The sequence below is a fragment of the Tachysurus vachellii genome, chromosome 11 (assembly GCF_030014155.1).
Source record: "Tachysurus vachellii isolate PV-2020 chromosome 11, HZAU_Pvac_v1, whole genome shotgun sequence".
Lineage (NCBI taxonomy): Eukaryota > Metazoa > Chordata > Actinopteri > Siluriformes > Bagridae > Tachysurus > Tachysurus vachellii.
The window spans coordinates 3000001-3017986 of NC_083470.1; the positions used below are offsets into that span (position 1 = coordinate 3000001).

Below are 17986 nucleotides of genomic sequence, written 5' to 3' on the forward strand. Positions count from 1 at the left end.
TTATTGACTCGGGAAACTCCAATCTGTGAATATGTGACCAACTTTACTTAAGACGCCGAGGCGCTTTTTTCCTTCTCGATAGGTGAGTAACGTTGGTTTTGCTTTGTTACACAGAACTAATATATGCCTTTGTCCTTTACATGATTATGCTTGTGTGTCATTTTTGCTTGTTTGTTTATCTGCAATCGTATTGTTCTTCCCTTCAGCTATCATAAAGACACATTTCTTTCCATTAGTTGCATATGTATGTGTGGGCGGAGCTATCAGTACAAGGGTGAGATCCATTTGGGTTAGGGGCGTGTTTGTTTTGGTGATTTTATATGTCAACATTGGCTTTCAAAAATTGGAGACCCCACCTTTAATATCCAGATTTTCACCAACTCCTGCTATCCTGAAAACTGAAAATAAGCTTCAGCTCATAATATCCTGAAACCCATGAGTTACTGCACCTGCCGTCCAGATTCACACGACTTCTTTCTTTTACCATGCTGATATCGACAAACTCCTAATGCTGCCATCCCGAAGCCCACAAGCTCACGTACCTACAAGTATGAGGTCCAACGCATACCATCCTGAAACTCACAATCTTCTGCTCCTACCCTCATCTGACCCACAAGTTCCTACACCTAGCAATCCTGATGTACATTATCTTATGCTCCAGTCACCCTGAGCTTCTGTTTTTATTATCTACAGACCCATACATTTCTACTCACACCATGCAAGCATGAGCACCACATGGTCCAGGTTATACCATCTCCAGGCCAACAATCTCTTAATCCGGTCACTCTGAAACCTACATGTTCCTGTTTCTTCCACATTCAGACCCCCAAACCTCTGCTAATACTGAGTTTCACCTATGAGGACCTCAAGCTCCTTCTCATACCATTCTGAAGACCACAAGCTCCTGTCCATTCAACTATGAGGACCACAAGTTCCAGCTCATATTCTCCTGAGGCTTTGAGGTCAATAAACTCCTAATCCTGCCATCCTGAAGCCCACATGTTCCTTCTCCTACAATCTTTCTCACAACTTCCTACACCCACAATCCATCAGGTACAGGCTTCTATTCCTGCCATTCCAAGAGCCATATGTCATCCATTCTGTCATCCTGAAGCACACCACTACCTACTGTACTTCTGTTATCCTGAAGCATCCTGAAGTCTTACTCCTGTCATTTTAAAGGTCACAAACTTTTGCTTCTGTGATTATGAGGTCCATAAGGTCCTATTCCTGCCATTAGGAGAACATTAAGCTCCTACTCCTATAACGCTGAGCTCCACAAGCTCTTGATATGGTTTTATATGGTTCTGTATATACTGTAACCTGTCAGGACCTTGCTTGGACATTCTCTGGCAGAACATTAAGTTGCGTTCTGGCAGCATGTTGTGTCGTGTTGTGTTGTTGCTACTCACCTGCTTCTAATTGACTATTATTAGCTTGCCTAATTAATTCCGCCGCATTACGTTTGGCTTCGCCGTGTCCTTGTCTTTTCTTGTTCTGCTCAGTTTGTTATGTTCTTTAGTTTTCCCTGTAATGTTCCTGGGATATTTTTTCCCCTGTCGGAAATTTTTGTGTTATTAATAAATCATGTTTCTGTTATCCCTGCGTTTGGGCCTGGGTTTATCCCTGAATACACCCGTTTCCTTGACATATTCAGTGCAATGAAAACCAGTGTGTTGTTGTTGGGCGATTAACAGCATGATCTGCACATCGAAGTGAACAACGGAATTGAAGATATGGACATCTCAGTACAGTTCAAACCACTGAATTAGTACACAAACCTTTGTTTTATCTCAGCATGAACTATTGTTTATTAAGGTAAGTTTTTTAATAATTTATCTACAATATAAAGCGCAATCACATGGGTGGAGTGGGAATGGATAAGATGTAAAAGTGGCTAGAAATGTGACAAATCTCGGTTTCGAAAACTCCAAAAACCCATGACAGCAGGCGCTGTGGGGCAGAGAGTCTCCAATTAAGAGCTGAAATGCGTAGGATCTGCGGTTCTTATTTTGTCACTTCAGCTTTGTCTACCTCGAGGGCCTTTGTATTTACGGCTGCAGGAACCCAAGAGCGTCTCCAGGGCCAGGTTCACAAAGGCCTGGAAGTTATTGCTTCTCTCCCTTCGGCTGTCCTGCGAGAGAAGACATAAAGACAGATACCTTCACCGGAAACAAAGAAGCGAGACGCGAGGAAAAGAAAAATCCTGCATATCCTATTACAGTCTAAGAAATTTACAACTTAAACATTTTATTGTTGCTTTAGACCTATTTATCTTCCACTAATGATCCAGTTACTTCTTTGCTTTTTTTTTTAAACCATTAAATATAATCTGTGTTGAATCACTTCCATTTTCATCTTGCAAATTCTGACTACCATGAATTATGGTGCGAGTTTGCATGTTCTCCCCGGTTTCCTCCGGGTACTCCAGTTTCCTCCCCCAGTCCAAAGACATGCATGGTAGGTTGATTGGCATCTCTGGAAAATTGTCCGTAGTGTGAGAGCGTGAGTGAATCAGAGTGTGTGTGTGCCCTGCGATGGGTTGGCACTCCGTCCAGGGTGTATCCTGCCTTGATGCCCGATGACGATTTTAAGAATATTATTAAAAAGCGTAAGAAGTTCAGTTACTTACATTTTGCTACAGTGTTTAATGCTATTATTTGCTCCCATAGTAAACCTACTACATTGTATTCAATGTAAGTAATGCTAGTAAGGAGTTAGCCAGCTAGTTATTTGCTAGTATGCTAGTAAAGGCAGTTAGAAGCAGTAATGTCTTATCAGAGTGTCTACTTGTTTTGTTGTTTTGCTGTAGCTTTATTTATTACTTGTATTTATTTTCCTTCAATCAATACCATAAAATTCACAATTTATGTTCACACAATAATCATAATAATATTAATCAGTTAGCATGCTTTCTAGCTTAGCGTGCAGGATTCTTTTAAAGTAGAATGTTCTGGTTAGAACTAAGAACTGTGGTTGAAAAATAACAAAAAAATGTACAGTTTTAAATCCTGAATTACATTAGATGGCTTTTGAATCTATTATTCCATGATTATGGAGATTTTTTTCTTCATGTAGACAAAACTGTCCTACTTGGAGTTTAATTGAATCAAAACGCTTCCATGGAAAGCTATTTTCAACGCCTGAGCTGATTGTTAGCGTGAATTCATTCAATTTGAAGTTTGATGTTGATTATTTAAATCAAATTTGCTTCCGTTGCTTCACAAGATACGTGAGTTGCATCCTCTATGTAATCCAGTCGAGGACAAAATAACACTGAGTCATTTGGGAGTCGAACGAGTCAGTGAGCTGAGTCCATTTAGCTGACTCACCAAAAGAATGTACTGAAAGCTGAACTCTCAGGCTTTATATTGTCCTAGAACGGTCTGTTCTGTGATAATGTTTATTATATTATAAAAATATACATTTTATTATCGATCCCTTTTTTTGTAATAAGTGTACAGATGAATGCAACAGAGATTTAAAAGGAAATAAAATAGCGATCCGATTTGTGTTTGTGCTGCAGCGCGTTAAATGCTTACCTCCTTGCTTCTTGTTGTCATCGCCTTTCTGATCACCTTTCTTCGGCTGATCTTTAGGGCTCTGAGGTGGCTGTTTGGTGAAAACAGGGACACACGCTGCTATTTATCGTCACCACTAAACTTTTCTTTGAATTAATTACGCATGAGCATGAGAGCGTTCAGCACGGCCAGATGAAAAGAGCTGACTCTGAATAGCCGCTTTCTAAAGCGATCAGGGGATTAATTTAGCAACAGTGATGAACTATTAGGGAGAATGTGCTGTGTGGGCAGAGATGTTAAAGAGGCTGGAGCTGTTTACCTTGTTTGTGGATTTCTTGTCCGACTTGTTACCTGCAAAGAATTAAAATGTAAAAAAAAATATATCATGAGATCAAAATTAAAATCTTGTGAAGCTCAGAAAGAATATATACTTGAAAATGTATGTATCTTAATAAAAAAATAATCTTCCAGTATACCTTTTCCAGGCATTTTGGCTTGTTTGCACGTCCTCTTTGAAAATGCAGTAGCAGTCCTCCTGACCTGCTTTGCACATTTATTGCTTTGGACGGTGAATGGCTCCGCTCTCGGGGCCCCTCAAAGAGCTCCGTCAGCTTGCGGCTCGGCTCGGCCCTGGATCTTTCATCTGCTGAGCTCAGGTGAAACCATGCACGCCAGGCCAAATATTGTTCACCTAATCCCTTTCTATTGTCATAAGCATGATGGAGGTTTTGCTTTTATGGCTTTATTTCATTGTCCAGAATATAATAGAATAAGAATAAGATTAAGATTAAGAATCGGAAAGATATGCTGGGAGAATGCAAAATTTATTTGGAATAAAATATTACATCTTTAACAAAATTGTTCATTCTTAGCATATTAGAAGGGTAATTTTGGTTAAGCAGTTTTTAATAAAACATAATGAATAACATAACATTCACAATTTCATCTATAACCATTGAGTCAGCTAGATATATAGCTTAAAATAAATGTTTTAATAGGTAGAATGTTCCGGTTACTATATTCAATGAGCTAAAAATATCATTGGAAAGAAATGTCCTAAAGGGTAGAAATGAAAGTTTTATGCACTTTTACACCTTAATGCTGTCTCCCAGTGGCTCCAGCTGCAAATATTCCATTAATTTCTTCATTCCGGTATGTTATCCGTTCTATATCAACCAGATTTGAACATTTATTTAAGGAGTCTTTACTTTTAAAAGTGGGAAAGGCTGTGACTTTACACGACTGAGGCTCAAGTGACGTGCACACACACAGCAGTGAACACACACACACACCGTGAACACACACCCGGAGCAGTGGGCAGCCATTTATGCTGCGGCACCGTTGTTTTGTTAAGTAAAATGTGGCTAACAATAGAAAATAATAGATAAAAGAATAGAGATGTCATTGTAATAAATAAATAATGTCATAAATAATTTAATGGATTTGTCAGCAAATTGATGTGATATGAGAGATTAGACAGTTCAGGACATTAGAGAATATTTTACCATAGTAGCACATGGTATCTGGGTCTTTACTACACACTGTGTGTGTGTGTGTGTGTGTGTGTGTGTGTGTGTGTGTGTGTGTGTGTGTGTGTGTTTTAGTGATATTTTGACAGTCGCTGGGTTTTCTTCTGTGACAGCTGTTCTTTATTTATAGCTGAATTTATTATGCTCTTATTTAAAGACACATTCAGGGTGTAATTGTGGTGTAATTTATTTTTAGGCTTAAAAAGATTTCTTTCAAAAATGATGGATTGTATTATTGTATTATCTTTATTTGATGTACAAATAGACATCAATTTTAAAAGAAAATGTTATTTATCTCTAAATATTTGACCAACTGCCTTTTTTTCTCACTGCTTTTACTTTAACTGTAAACTAAACAAAGATAATCAACGCTTCTCTGTAATTTGTGCAATGCCATTTACAGTATATCAAAAACACTTCTGCCTTGACCTCCACAAACAAATGGCAGTGGGTAATGAACATCACTACACACTACAAGTGGGTTCTATCCTTGAATTTCCTTTCCTGAAGTTTATGCAGTGTAGTTATGCTTGTAGTGTTTATTCATGCTGTTGTTTTCCCCCTCGTTTACAGCTTTGTTTAACAGCCTTCGTCGAGATCCAGCGAGTAACCGTGGTGTAATGGAGCAATAATTATAGACATTGGAGAGAAAAATGATTCAGGCTTTATCATTTTATTGCTGCTTCTCACCTTCTAAATCTAGAATGGCATCCGATCATCTGTCACTTTAGTGGAATTACAGTCACTGCTTTTTTTGTGACTTGTTGAAGGTTTTATTCAACAGCTTCTGGTGTTTTTCAGTACAAATACATTAAAGTTGTAAGTAATGTTATGTGTGCAAGGTGTTTTTAATGCTTAATTAACTTAATGAACTATACTTGAAGTCAAGTCAAGAAGCTTTTATTGTCATTTCAACCATATATAGCTGTTGCAGTTCACAGTGAAATGAGACGACGTTTCTCCAGGACCATGAAGCTACATAGAAAGAACAAAGACAGAGCTATAAGGACTTAGTAAGTTAGTCCTAGATACATAAAGTGTATCTATACAACCTGGTGCAAACAGTGCAGGACAAGACAAACAAGACAGACAAGACAGTGCCAGACAAAAGACAATACATCGCACAAGACAATACACAAAAACAGCACGGACCAGTGTAAATACTGTAAATACTGTATGTTCAATCAATATTGTGTGTGCAGAAATACTAGAATATCCCTGAGATAATGTAAAGGATTGTGCAAAACAGCAATCGACTAAAATGTGAGACAGCATGTGCAAAGAGCAAAGAAAGTGTGTAAACAGTTTGATGGATGTATAATGGAAGACTGTGTCATTGGTGTGGGTCTGTACTTGTGTCTAATGCAAGATTATAGCATGACCATTTAAATAATAATAATAATATTAATAATAATAATAACAACAACAACAACAATAATAACTGCATAGATTTGTACAAAATAATTACATTAATTTATATACCAGATTGCTACTTATCTATCTATTTATTTATTTATTTTTTTATTTAGATTTGTTTGTTTGTTATCATTTACGGTGAAGAAATAGTCAATATTTTAACTATCGAAGTATTTTATACTGTAAAGACAAAAAATATATTTTTTTAAATGGAAACAAAATAAACCAACACTAGGACGAATATATCTATTATTTTCCTCATACTACAAAAGTAAATAAATAAATGGCCTGTGATCATAAATAAATGTTATTATAAATGTAGTAATAAATGTATTATAAATGTCTGAAAATTTTCTGATACGTCGTTGCCTAGGTAACAGTGCGTAATTCCAGGCGTATGGATCCTGTACGTGTCACGTGACCACCTCCGTCCGTCCGTCCCGTTCGTTCCATTCCGGGTGGGAAAATGTTGCGGTGAGGCATTGAAGGTAAGGCGTTTATATGCACGTCAAACTGCTCGTTTTCTTTTTGCGTGTGAAAGAATCGTGTAAAACCGCGGTGATGTCATGTTGTGGTTAGCTGATATCACTTAGGCCTCTGAGTTTCCGTCTGTCTCGGCGGCTAAGCTACACAGCGTCTATGCTAGTTTCCTTAGCATCGAGCTAAGGCTAGCTTCAGAGCGTCGCTGCTCTGCTCTTTATTTTGTGGAGGTTTTCGGATGAATATAAAGTCGAAGGGGATTTGATTACTGCTCCAGCATGAGCGACTCGCCTGTACTGCAATACGTACGATGAATTTACTTTATTTACAGCTAAGCTAAGCTAAAATATGCTAAGCTAAACTATGCTAAGATAGCTCTCCAGCACGACCGGAAAACAGGAAGGATGTTATAACGCACGTTAAAGACATCTTTTATAGCTTTAACATCTTTATTTATTTATTTATTTATTAGTAGTCTTTTTACGACTTTGTTTTCCCTTTTATTCCCTTCAGGCGCCCCTTGGTGTGTGTGGTATGGCTGCAGTGTGGCAGCAGGTGCTGGCTGTGGACGCAAGGTGAGCAACAATAACATTAGGATTTTAACTCTGTTCAAAGGTACGACGCCATCGGCTCGTTGACAATATTGAGGCTTCATGAGTGCATGAAGAAAGTAAATCGTATCCGTATACGATTCCAAAATAATAGTATCCGTTCCAAATATACGTAGGTCCCCCCCCCCCCCCGAAAAAAATAAATAAATAAAATTTCAGAATAGAAAATAACAGAATGAAGCTCTGTTGGGTCACGGCACCACAAACAGACCTTTAAAGGTGGGGTGTACGATGTTTGAAAGCCAATGTTGACATATAAAATCACCAAAACAAACACGCCCCTAACCCAAATGGGTCCCACCCCTGTATTGATAGCTCCGCCCACACATACATACGTAACCCAGGCAACTAATGGAAAGAAATGTGTCTTTATCATAGCTGAAGGGAAGAACAATACGATTGCAGATAAACAAACAAAAATGACACACAAGCATAATCATGTAAAGGACAAAGACATATATTAGTTCTGTGTAACAAAGCAAAACCAACGTTACTCACCTGTCAAGAAGGAAAAAAGCGCCTCGGCGTCTTAAGTAAAGTTGGTCACATATTCACAGATTGGAGTTTCCCGAGTCAATAACTCCTGAGCTAAACACTGTTACTACACAAAACACGGTTGTAGCTGCGTCTCTAAATTACTACGATAGAAAAGAGGTGTTATTTGTGTAGTAACAGCGTTTAGCTGTTATAGACTCGGGGAAACTCCAATCTGTGAATATGTGACCAACTTCCTGCTCCTTCAGTTCTCTCCAGCGCTGGAAAGCTGATCCTATATTAACATGTCCTACTTCTTACCTTATCGTAAGCCTTTCTTCTCTTTCTTTCTTTGTTTTTATCCTCCATGTCAATGTTAAAATCGCTTTCTGCTAATGTCACACATGCGCACTGAACACTCTCTCTGCCCATATTGACAAGACACGCCCCTTTCTGCTCATTGGCTACACGTTTGTTTTGATTTTGTTTTGTTTGGCGGCCCAATGCAGTTTTCTGAAGCATTTCTCAAACAACGGAGACCCCACCTTTAACACACTTACAAAAATGATCATATTTATCCATCGAGAGCACATATGAATGAAGCTGTGTTTTATTACTGATGCGTTTAAACAAATTGAGAGTTTAAGAAAGATAAATGGATAGATGGATCACTTTATTCATCCCAGTACAAAGAAATGTGAGGGTAGGAAAAACAGTGTTGATCAGTGGGGAAGAATGGTGATCAGCTGGTCAGTGTAACAAAATGACAATCAGGGATTGGTCAGTCACAATACTGATGGTGATTGGTCAGTGGGATGAGGGATGATCAGTGATTGGTTGGAGGTCAGTCAGAGTGAATAATGATAATCAGTGATTAGCCAATAGGAAAAGAAAGATGATCAGAGATTATTGGTCAGTTGGAAGTTTGATGACCAGGAATTGGTCAGAGGGAAGAGAAATATTCAGTGATTGGTCCACGAGAAGAATGATGTCCGGGGGAAGACTGACGATCAGGGCGAACCTGACTGAACCCGCCCTCTCAACTGTGATGTGAACTGAAACGCTTACTGAGTGTAGAGCAGTCGCTAACATCCACTGAGATGCGTGATAGATATATCACTTTATAACAGGATCTTTATTTTCACTAGTTTTTTAATAAAAATATTTGCAATGTAAATCAGAAATCTGATTTTTGGATTTACTATCATACCCAATTGAAATTTAATGGCATAGTTTGCATAAGAGTGTTCTGACATCTGAATTTTACTCCTAAGGATGAGAGCGAACGTTTGAAATTGTCGCCGCAGTTTCTAAAAAAATCTGATTATACAAGAGTGCTTCAATTTCATATCCGGGCAACATGTAGCAGAAGTCTTCTCTTCTCTATCACACACACACACACACCGAGCATATTGCAACACAGTAGGCAGCTGAAGTGCCAGTGAGTGTTTGGATTTACACAGCCAAGGTTTAAAACATTTTTTTAATACAGCAGAAGCAAAATAAACAATCAAGCATTTTAAATAAGGTCCAATTGGATTTTATAAAAACTGATTTCATTTAAAAAAGATATCTTTTTAGATTGTTTTATATGAATGCAAAATCAAATGAAAAAACATATAAATATATATATCTCACGTTCTCTCTGTATTTTTGTCTCTCTCTTCTTTTCTGATCTTCCCTACTCCAGGTACAATGCTTACCGTACTCCTACGTTCCCCCAGTTCCGCACGCAGTACATCCGCCGGCGTAGCCAGCTGCTCCGTGAGAACGCTAAGTGTGGCTTTGAGCCGGTTCTGCGCAGGCAGTACCTGCGTCTGCGCAGCCAGCTGCTTGCCCTGCGCTACGGCCCGCTGTCCGAGCAAAGCAGCTTCAGAGCCAGCAGTGTGCGCAGCTCCCGCACCACACTGGACCGCATGGAGGTTAGGCTTCTCAAGGCCCGCTGAGAGCCTGACAAAGCATTCCATTAAGACAAAATACGGTCTAAACCAACATAATTGATCTAAATAACTTACACAATTCGGTTTTGGAATCTTTACCCAGCCGTTGCTTATTAAATCACCTGGATTCAGTATCGAGCGGAACTTCAGCAGCTGTTAATCTTGTCCATGATTGTCCAGTGTAATCACATTAAAGGGGAACAGTCAGGCTGATGGTGAACCCACACTGATGGATGTGACAAACATTACTGTCATGGTGTGTGTGTGTGTGTGTGTGTGTAAAGAGGAACAGGCAGAGCAGCGCTTCTCAAACTGCATCACGCTTTCCAGTAGAGGTGCCGAGATTTACAGTTTAGCTGTAGTGTTTATGATGTCTGTCTCTTACCTACATCAACACGGGATTATGTTAAAAATAGATGTTAGTAAAGGCTCCCAAGTGTTACAACTGAAAATTGTTTGCATCCCAAGAATCACCCTGGAGTACAGGAGAGGAAAATTGGACTCTCTCTCTCTCTCTCTCTCTCTCTCTCTCTCTCTCTCTCCCTCTCTCTCTGTTTCTTTCTTTTTCTCTCTCTTTCTCTCTCTCTCTCTCTGTCTCTCTTTCTCTCTCTCTCTCTTTCTCTCTCTCTCTCTCTCTCTCTCTCTGTTTCTTTCTTTTTCTCTCTGTCTCTCTCTCTTTTTTCCTCTCTCTCTGTTTCTTTCTCTCTCTCTCTCTCTCTCTCCCTCTCTCCCTGTCTTTCTCTATGTCTTCTATCTTTCTCTTATCATCTGTCTTGCATGCAGGTATTATGTCTTTCTCTGGTTTCTCACCCCTTCTGTCTTAGTTTCTGTCTCTCTCAGTCTTTGAGAGACGTGTGCCCCCCCATTCCCCTGTCAATCAAGGTGACGTCGCCAATCGTTGACGTCTGTGAGCTCACGTATGAGGAAGAGGTATCACATATGAGGAATCACTTTCCTCCAGGTGATTAGTGTAGCTGTTGTATAATAGACAACACACTATGTGAATGGCTGCTGAGTTGGAATTAGAAAACAATTTGGAAAAATCCTCATATTTACATATTTAACAACGATCCACTGCTACTGACAGGGGAGAACTTTGAAGTTTGAGAACTGCTCCTGTGATAGATGATAGATGATGCACACCATGATGGTTGGAGTTTCTTGGCATTTATTTCTTTTTGCAGATTTTTCCCCCACAACATTGCTTTAATGTGACTACTGCGGTTGTTTTGCCACGATGAAGCACTTACTGTTATTACACAATTAGGCAAGCGTGACTGGTCCCCTTTATGGTCTGGGGTGTTGCATGGGGTTTTTGTGTGTGTGTGTGTGTGTGTGTGATTAGCAGTTTTAGCTCTTTTAGAGACTGCCGCTGTTGTCAGTAATGTTTATACCATTTGCATAAGTTAAAGTAAACATAATTCACAGAAGACCTCTCCATGAACCTTTTTTTTTCTTTTCTTTTTATCTTCTACCTCTTTTCCTATTGCTTTTGAGAAATTGTTGAAAAGGTTTTGAGTACAAAGCAGTAATATAAACAAGCAAATAGGAAAAACAAGTTTTTTTTTTGTGTATTGAAGCTGCTTCTTTCATCTGATCATCTCTTCTCTCGTTGTTTTCTTTTATTTGCACGTCTACACTTCCCTTGTCTCTGTATGGTTTTCTCTCTGTCTTTCTCTCTCATCACTTCCTCCCTCCCTCCTTCTCCCTCTCTTCCTCTCTGTCTGCCTCAGGACTTTGAGGAGGACTCCAGGGCCCAGGGCGCTCGAGGTCATCGCCGTTCAGTAAGCCGTGGTTCATATCAGCTGCAGGCCCAGATGAACAGGGCAGTATATGAAGAGAGGTAGAGTTTATGTGATGTTCACTTATGCATTTCTGCATGCACAAATTCCTACAGGAACCAGAGAAGAAGCCTGTTAGTGTTTCGTCATACTGCACAACAAATTAAATTCACATGAATATCAATGTGCACTAATGGGATTTTACACGGCAGTGTGTTGGTGTTTGCAGGCCTCCAGGCAGCCTGGTGCCCACCTCTGTGGCGGAGGCGAGTCGTGCCATGGCAGGCGACACCACTCTGAGTGAGAATTACGCCTTCGCTGGCATGCATCACATCTTCGACCAACATGTCGACTCAGCCGGTAATTGACAAAAGTTTTATTTCACCCTGAATCATCAATGTGTGGCTGTTTATTCTGTTATTTTACAACTATATATTCCGGGTTTTGCCTTTTCAGTTCCTCGCTTGCAGTTTGCCAACGACGACAAGCACCTCCTTGCTTGCTGCTCATTGGACGGGACCTTGTCAATCATGACGCTGTCTCCGTCTCCACCGACCATCAAGGTGACCCTGAGAGGCCACGCGGGTCCTGTGACTGACTTCGCATGGTCGCTTAGCAACGACATCATCGTGTCGACGTCCCTGGATAGCACGCTGCGTATCTGGAACACTGAGGACGGTCGATGTATCCGCGAGGTTGCTGATCCAGAATCGAGTGAGCTGCTTTGCTGCACCTTCCAGCCCATGAATAACAATCTCACTGTGGTGAGTGCTGAAGTTCAGACGCAAGCCGTATTGATCCTGCTATAAGAGAAATAAATCTGCTGTTTCACTTGCTACAGTTTATTTTTACATTTCAACTTGTAATGTCATTATGGTAAAACTGTGGCCAGTGTGAGTGAGTGTGTGTGAGTGAGTGAGTGTGTGCGTGTGAGTGTGTGCGTGCGAGTGTGTGCGTGCGAGTGTGTGCGTGCGAGTGTGTGCGTGCGAGTGTGTGCGTGCGAGTGAGTGCGTGCGAGTGAGTGCGTGCGAGCGAGTGCGAGCGAGTGCGTGCGAGCGAGTGCGTGCGTGCGTGCGAGTGCGTGCGTGCGAGTGCGTGCGTGCGAGTGCGTGCGTGCGAGTGCGTGCGTGCGAGTGAGTGCGTGCGAGTGAGTGCGTGCGAGTGAGTGCGTGCGAGTGAGTGCGTGCGAGTGAGTGCGTGCGAGTGAGTGAGTGCGTGCGAGTGAGTGCGTGCGAGTGAGAGTGTGTGTGTGAGTGAGAGTGTGTGTGTGAGTGAGAGTGTGTGTGTGAGTGAGAGTGTGTGTGTGAGTGAGAGTGTGTGTGTGAGTGAGAGTGTGTGTGAGTGTGTGTGTGAGTGTGTGTGTGTGAGAGTGTGTGTGTGTTTAAAGGTCCTTACCCACGCTTGTTTTCTGTTCAGGTCGGAAACAGTAAGCACCTGTTGCAGGTGGTGAACATCTCTACAGGAAAGAAAGTCAAAGGAGGCTCGAGTAAACTAACAGGCCGTGTGTTGTCGCTGTCATTCGATGCTCCAGGAAGGATCCTGTGGGCCGGAGATGACCGAGGGAGCATATTCTCCTTCCTCTTTGATATGGCCACAGGTAGTGAAGCCTTTATGTTTTGCATCAGGAATTTGGGGATCCAAATGTTTTTTTCCAAACATGATATAATATTTAGTTATTTAAGCAGCTGATATAAAGAACTCGGTGTGTCATGGAGAGGGACGAGTTGAACCAAAATGAAATAGAATTTAGAAACATTACCAGTGAAAATGAAGTCTGGACGAAGGGAGTGAACATTGTGCAGCCTTCAGATCCAAACTAAACATTAATAATTAGTGTTTAGGAATATGTGAATAAATATTAGTGATATTTCCTTCTCCAGGTCTAGTGAGCGGTTTCTCTCCGCACTGCGGTATAACTGATACTGTCTCATACAGGACCCTGAGTCTCTGCGGAACGAAATGATTTAGGACTCTGTTCCTTTTTGACAAGCTATATTTCTCTGAAAATGAAAGTTCCTCGTAACGTCCTCTAGGACAAGTCGTCAGACTTCCGATTGGATTTTGGTGTCATGAGCGAGATTAAATGCTTGAAACAGCCAATGACACGGCAGGATTTCAGAGTTTAATAAGAGCTGGAAGTTCTCCTGGTTGGATTTCTACTGAGACCAGGCTGTTTCAGCTCTGTGAAAACTGTCAATAACACTCCTGCGGTATGAGCACGATGTAATCAACACTCAGAAAGCAGACAAACATCAAGCTGATGTCTCATTTAGTGAATCCTGAAGTTAAAACCGTGTTCAAACCCAACAGAAAATTCCAGTCTGATTTACAAAAGCTTCACGTCCACGTAAATAATGTCATAAATTTGTACCCAGCTCAACAAGAACATGTGGCACAAACAGGTAGAAGAAGTACAAAGAATAGTCCGAAACGTTTGGTCTGAATAAGACGAACGCCAGGGTGCGTTTGTGTGTTTATCGATGCAGTGTGTGTGTGTGTGTTCTGAGCTCTTCTTGCTGCACAGGGAAGTTGACTAAAGCTAAGAGGTTGGTGGTGAATGAAGGAAGCCCCATCTCTGGCATCTCTGCTCGCTCGTGGATCAGCAGAGAGGCTCGGGATCCGTCTCTGCTCATCAACGCCTGCGTCAACAAACTGCTGCTTTACAGGTCAGAACACACACTTACACACACTTTTACACACATACTTTTACACACACACACACACACACACACACTTTTACACACACACACACACACACACTTTTACACACACACACTTTTACTCACACACACTTTTACTCACACACACTTTTACTCACACACACTTTTACTCACACACACTTTTACTCACACACTTGTACACACAGTCTTAGGGCCTTTTTACACCTGGTCACTTCGTGTGTTGTCTCTGATCCGATAGCTATCTGATTTGTTAAAACTGTTCCATTTACATCAGGCCACATAAACGCGTCTCGGCGAATCGGATATCGATCCGATCTTTCTACTCCTGCCCAAAATGCAAATATATTTGACCTCATTTCCGGGGTAATTGAAATGGAACACGCCTTGGTGTATGCGGTTGCTACAAAAAACAGCATTTACTGTTTGCTGCATTTTTGCTGGCGGCAGCTTTGCATTTTAAGACCAAATGACACCTGGGTGAAAGATCGGAGCCAGAACTGATGGGAAAACATGTTTGTTTCTGGCACGATGCACGACTCGTGGGTCACTTGCGAGTGACGTACTTCCGTTTGGGAGGAGTATAGCGCTGACGTATGTGGCTTGAACAACCACATTCATTTACACCTGTCCAGTTTCATCTGAAACGTGTCCCAGACCACCTCCTGAAGGGGTTTGAACCATCGGATTTATATCCATCTCCAAAACGTCTCGGAGGGCATTTAGACCTGGTCATTTTACCATCGGGTAGCTATCTGATCACAGAAAACGCATGAAGTGACCAGGTGTAAAAAGCCCCTTACACACAGACTTTTACACACACACACTTCCACACAGACCTTTACACACAGACTTATACACATATACACACACTTACACATGAGTCAGGATTAACAGATTAAAAAAGATGCATATAATAAGAGATCTGTTACTTGTTACTGAGAGGTGAGCATGGTTCTGTTTCTGCAGGGTTGTGGATAACGAAGGCACGCTGCAGCTGAAGAGGACTTTCCCTATCCAGCATGGCTCACAACACCTTCACAGCATCTTCTGTCCACTCATGTCCTTCAGACAGGGAGCCTGTGTCGGTAAGCAGCACCATACAAACCTCTGCACCTCCATCAACACACACATTTAATTAACTCACCGATAACTTTTGCACGCTTGTATATTTAATTTATCTGAACATTATTATCCATGTTCAGATTTCCAGAATTGAATGTTTCCCTTTTTTTTGCATGAATCTCTGTTAGAAGTAAAGTCCTAGTAAATGTTAAACCACTCAAAATGAATAGCTTGAAAATTACGTTTAAAGATTTAATTCTGACCGCGACATAGGAGGAGGTTTAGTAGCAGATATCTGGGTAAAAGCTGAACTGATTAGACTTATGTGCATCTCATGGCATCTCTACAGCACGTAGCTAAGCAAAAGTTTGATCGTCTGAATCGTGACACTCAGCGTTTGAGGTTGTAGACGATCATTAATCATTAATCATCAATGCAGCCTGCTTGCACAACATGATCTTTGCAAGGAGATGCCCGAGGGAAGATGTCAGTCACGCCTCATAACATCCCATGGGTTTTTCCAAACCACCACACTTCGACAAATTAAGGATATCAAGTATTTGGGATTTTTAAGACCATCTCTGAAGCTGAATGTGTGAGTGTGTGTGTGTGTGTGTGTGTGTGTGTATCCTCGACCAGTTGCTCATCATATGTTGAAATAAAAAATAAAATGTAAAAGGGTGGGAATCTGGTTGTCCAAAATGGCCACCTCTGTAATGTTAGAGCGGTTGATCACATGGTGAGGTTTTGCTCATGTTTATATATTGAAGTAAGAACTGGACGTGGTTTAAAACAGACACTTTTAGGATTTTAGCTGAGACAGACTTCCATAGTCAGCCCTTCTATAGTCCTGGCCAAAGAAGCAACTTTTAAATTGAAGGTTAATTTTGAAATGATGATTTCTTGATCATGAAGGACGTTTGCGTCATGAGCCACACACCTCTTAATATCATTCGGTGCGCATCACCGTTTTATGATTCTCTTCCCCACACAGTGACCGGCAGCGAGGATGCGTGTGTTTACTTCTTCGATGTAGAGCGCAACACTAAGGCCATTGTAAACAAGCTGCAAGGCCACAGCGGCCCCGTGCTGGACGTCAGCTTCAACTGCGACGAGAGCCTGCTGGCCTCCTCCGACGCCACAGGCATGGTCATCATCTGGAGACGCGAGCAGAAATAACTACAGAAGCTTCCAAATGTAACAGCAGCTTCATTCATTTGCAATGTTGAAATATACAACTTGGCCGTCACAGAGCCGATATGCTGTCTGGGCTTTTGCTGATTTCTTAAAAGAAAACACCTGATGTTTCACTGTCCGTCATCACCGTGTGACGTTTTTAGATTAGACTGAGTGAGACGCTTGCTTGAGACAAATGCATCAGAATGTCTGAATTAAAGGATCAATGAGTGAGAGAGTGAGAGAGAGAGTGAGAGGTTATTTAATACTGGTATGCTGTGGATTATGTGATCTGTGTGTTTGTGTTTGTCTGAAAGAGAAATTATATTAATGTTCAACACTGATGAGCTCGTGCTGGCTTACAAGTTAACGCTACTCCTATTTATGTCTTGTTATGAGGTAATAAATTTCATTCCACATCCTTGAGTCTCTTCTGTATTTCCTGCTTATTTATGAATTCTGTCCACGGTAATATAATTTATTTGAAGCAAGATAACGGCAGTGTGATGACCTCATGGTCTTGGTCATGTTAGAGAGGAAATAATCAAACGTCAGGGTTGTGTGATGATGTGGAGGCACTGTTACCACCCTGAAGTTACTGTGATGTCATAGCACAGCCTTATGGCATGTCATGCCGTTCAGCCTATCGTAGGTATGTTTAATCTAGAGGGACGTCCGTAAAACGGGTTCCTGTTAACGTTTTAGTCAGAGCAGCTTTAAAGGTACTCGGACAAAAACAACTCGGCGTGTTTTGTTACCAAGAATCCACAAAGACAATGGAGACATTTCCTGCGTCACAGTCCTGACACTGGAGACTCCATCCGGAAATGTTCAATGTCTCCTTACATAAAAACGTCATTTATATTGTATCTGTAGTAAGTCTTAGATTATGTGGCAAGTCCACTGTACAAGTGCAGGAGCTGTTGCTATGGAAACGATAACAGTGCAGGAGTTTAATGTGTGGTTTTGTGTTCAATTGCTTCTTCTTGGTTAGGAATCTTGGAAAAATTTAGTTTCCTCTTTTAAATGGATGATGTCCTTTTATTATTATTATTATTATTATTATTATTATTATTATTATTATTATTATTATTATATTTAGATAAAAAGGAAACTATGCAACGTTCAAAATATATTATTTCACCACACAGGCTGATGAAATGAATGTTTAAAAATTTAATTCACTGGTAAAACGTGTTAGAAGTCGATTGATTTATTTTAATTGATGACGTAGTGTGACGCGCCGGAAGTAAAGACAAACCCGGGAAGCGGTGCAAATTTTAAACAACAAAGCTTTAATCGACTTTCGCTGAAA

At 40.8% G+C, this 17986-nt stretch overlaps 1 protein-coding gene across 2 annotated transcripts; it reads left to right on the top strand.

Annotated features, from left to right (window-relative positions):
• Positions 1–6864: 6864 nt before the first annotated feature.
• On the top strand, positions 6865–17097 carry wdr13 (WD repeat domain 13). Of its 2 annotated transcripts, none has more exons than XM_060882542.1 (10): positions 6865–6954; positions 7460–7521; positions 9722–9953; positions 11705–11814; positions 11982–12112; positions 12209–12516; positions 13169–13349; positions 14277–14418; positions 15400–15518; positions 16490–17097. In XM_060882542.1, exons 2-10 carry the CDS (start codon positions 7481–7483, stop codon positions 16672–16674), a joined length of 1449 nt encoding a protein of 482 aa, XP_060738525.1. In that variant the 5' UTR covers positions 6865–6954; positions 7460–7480; the 3' UTR covers positions 16675–17097. The 2 variants fall into 2 exon arrangements, with proteins under 2 accessions (XP_060738525.1, XP_060738524.1); XM_060882541.1 differs by lacking the exon at positions 6865–6954 and adding an exon at positions 7051–7251.
• Positions 17098–17986: the final 889 nt, after the last annotated feature.

Coding starts and splice junctions, on each gene's coding strand:
- wdr13 (XM_060882541.1), top strand. CDS start 7,225: ATGAGCGACTCGCCTGTACTGCAATAC. Junction 9,954..11,704: donor CCACACTGGACCGCATGGAG/GTTAGGCTTCTC, acceptor TGTCTGCCTCAG/GACTTTGAGGAGGACTCCAG. Junction 13,350..14,276: donor CCTCTTTGATATGGCCACAG/GTAGTGAAGCCT, acceptor CTTGCTGCACAG/GGAAGTTGACTAAAGCTAAG.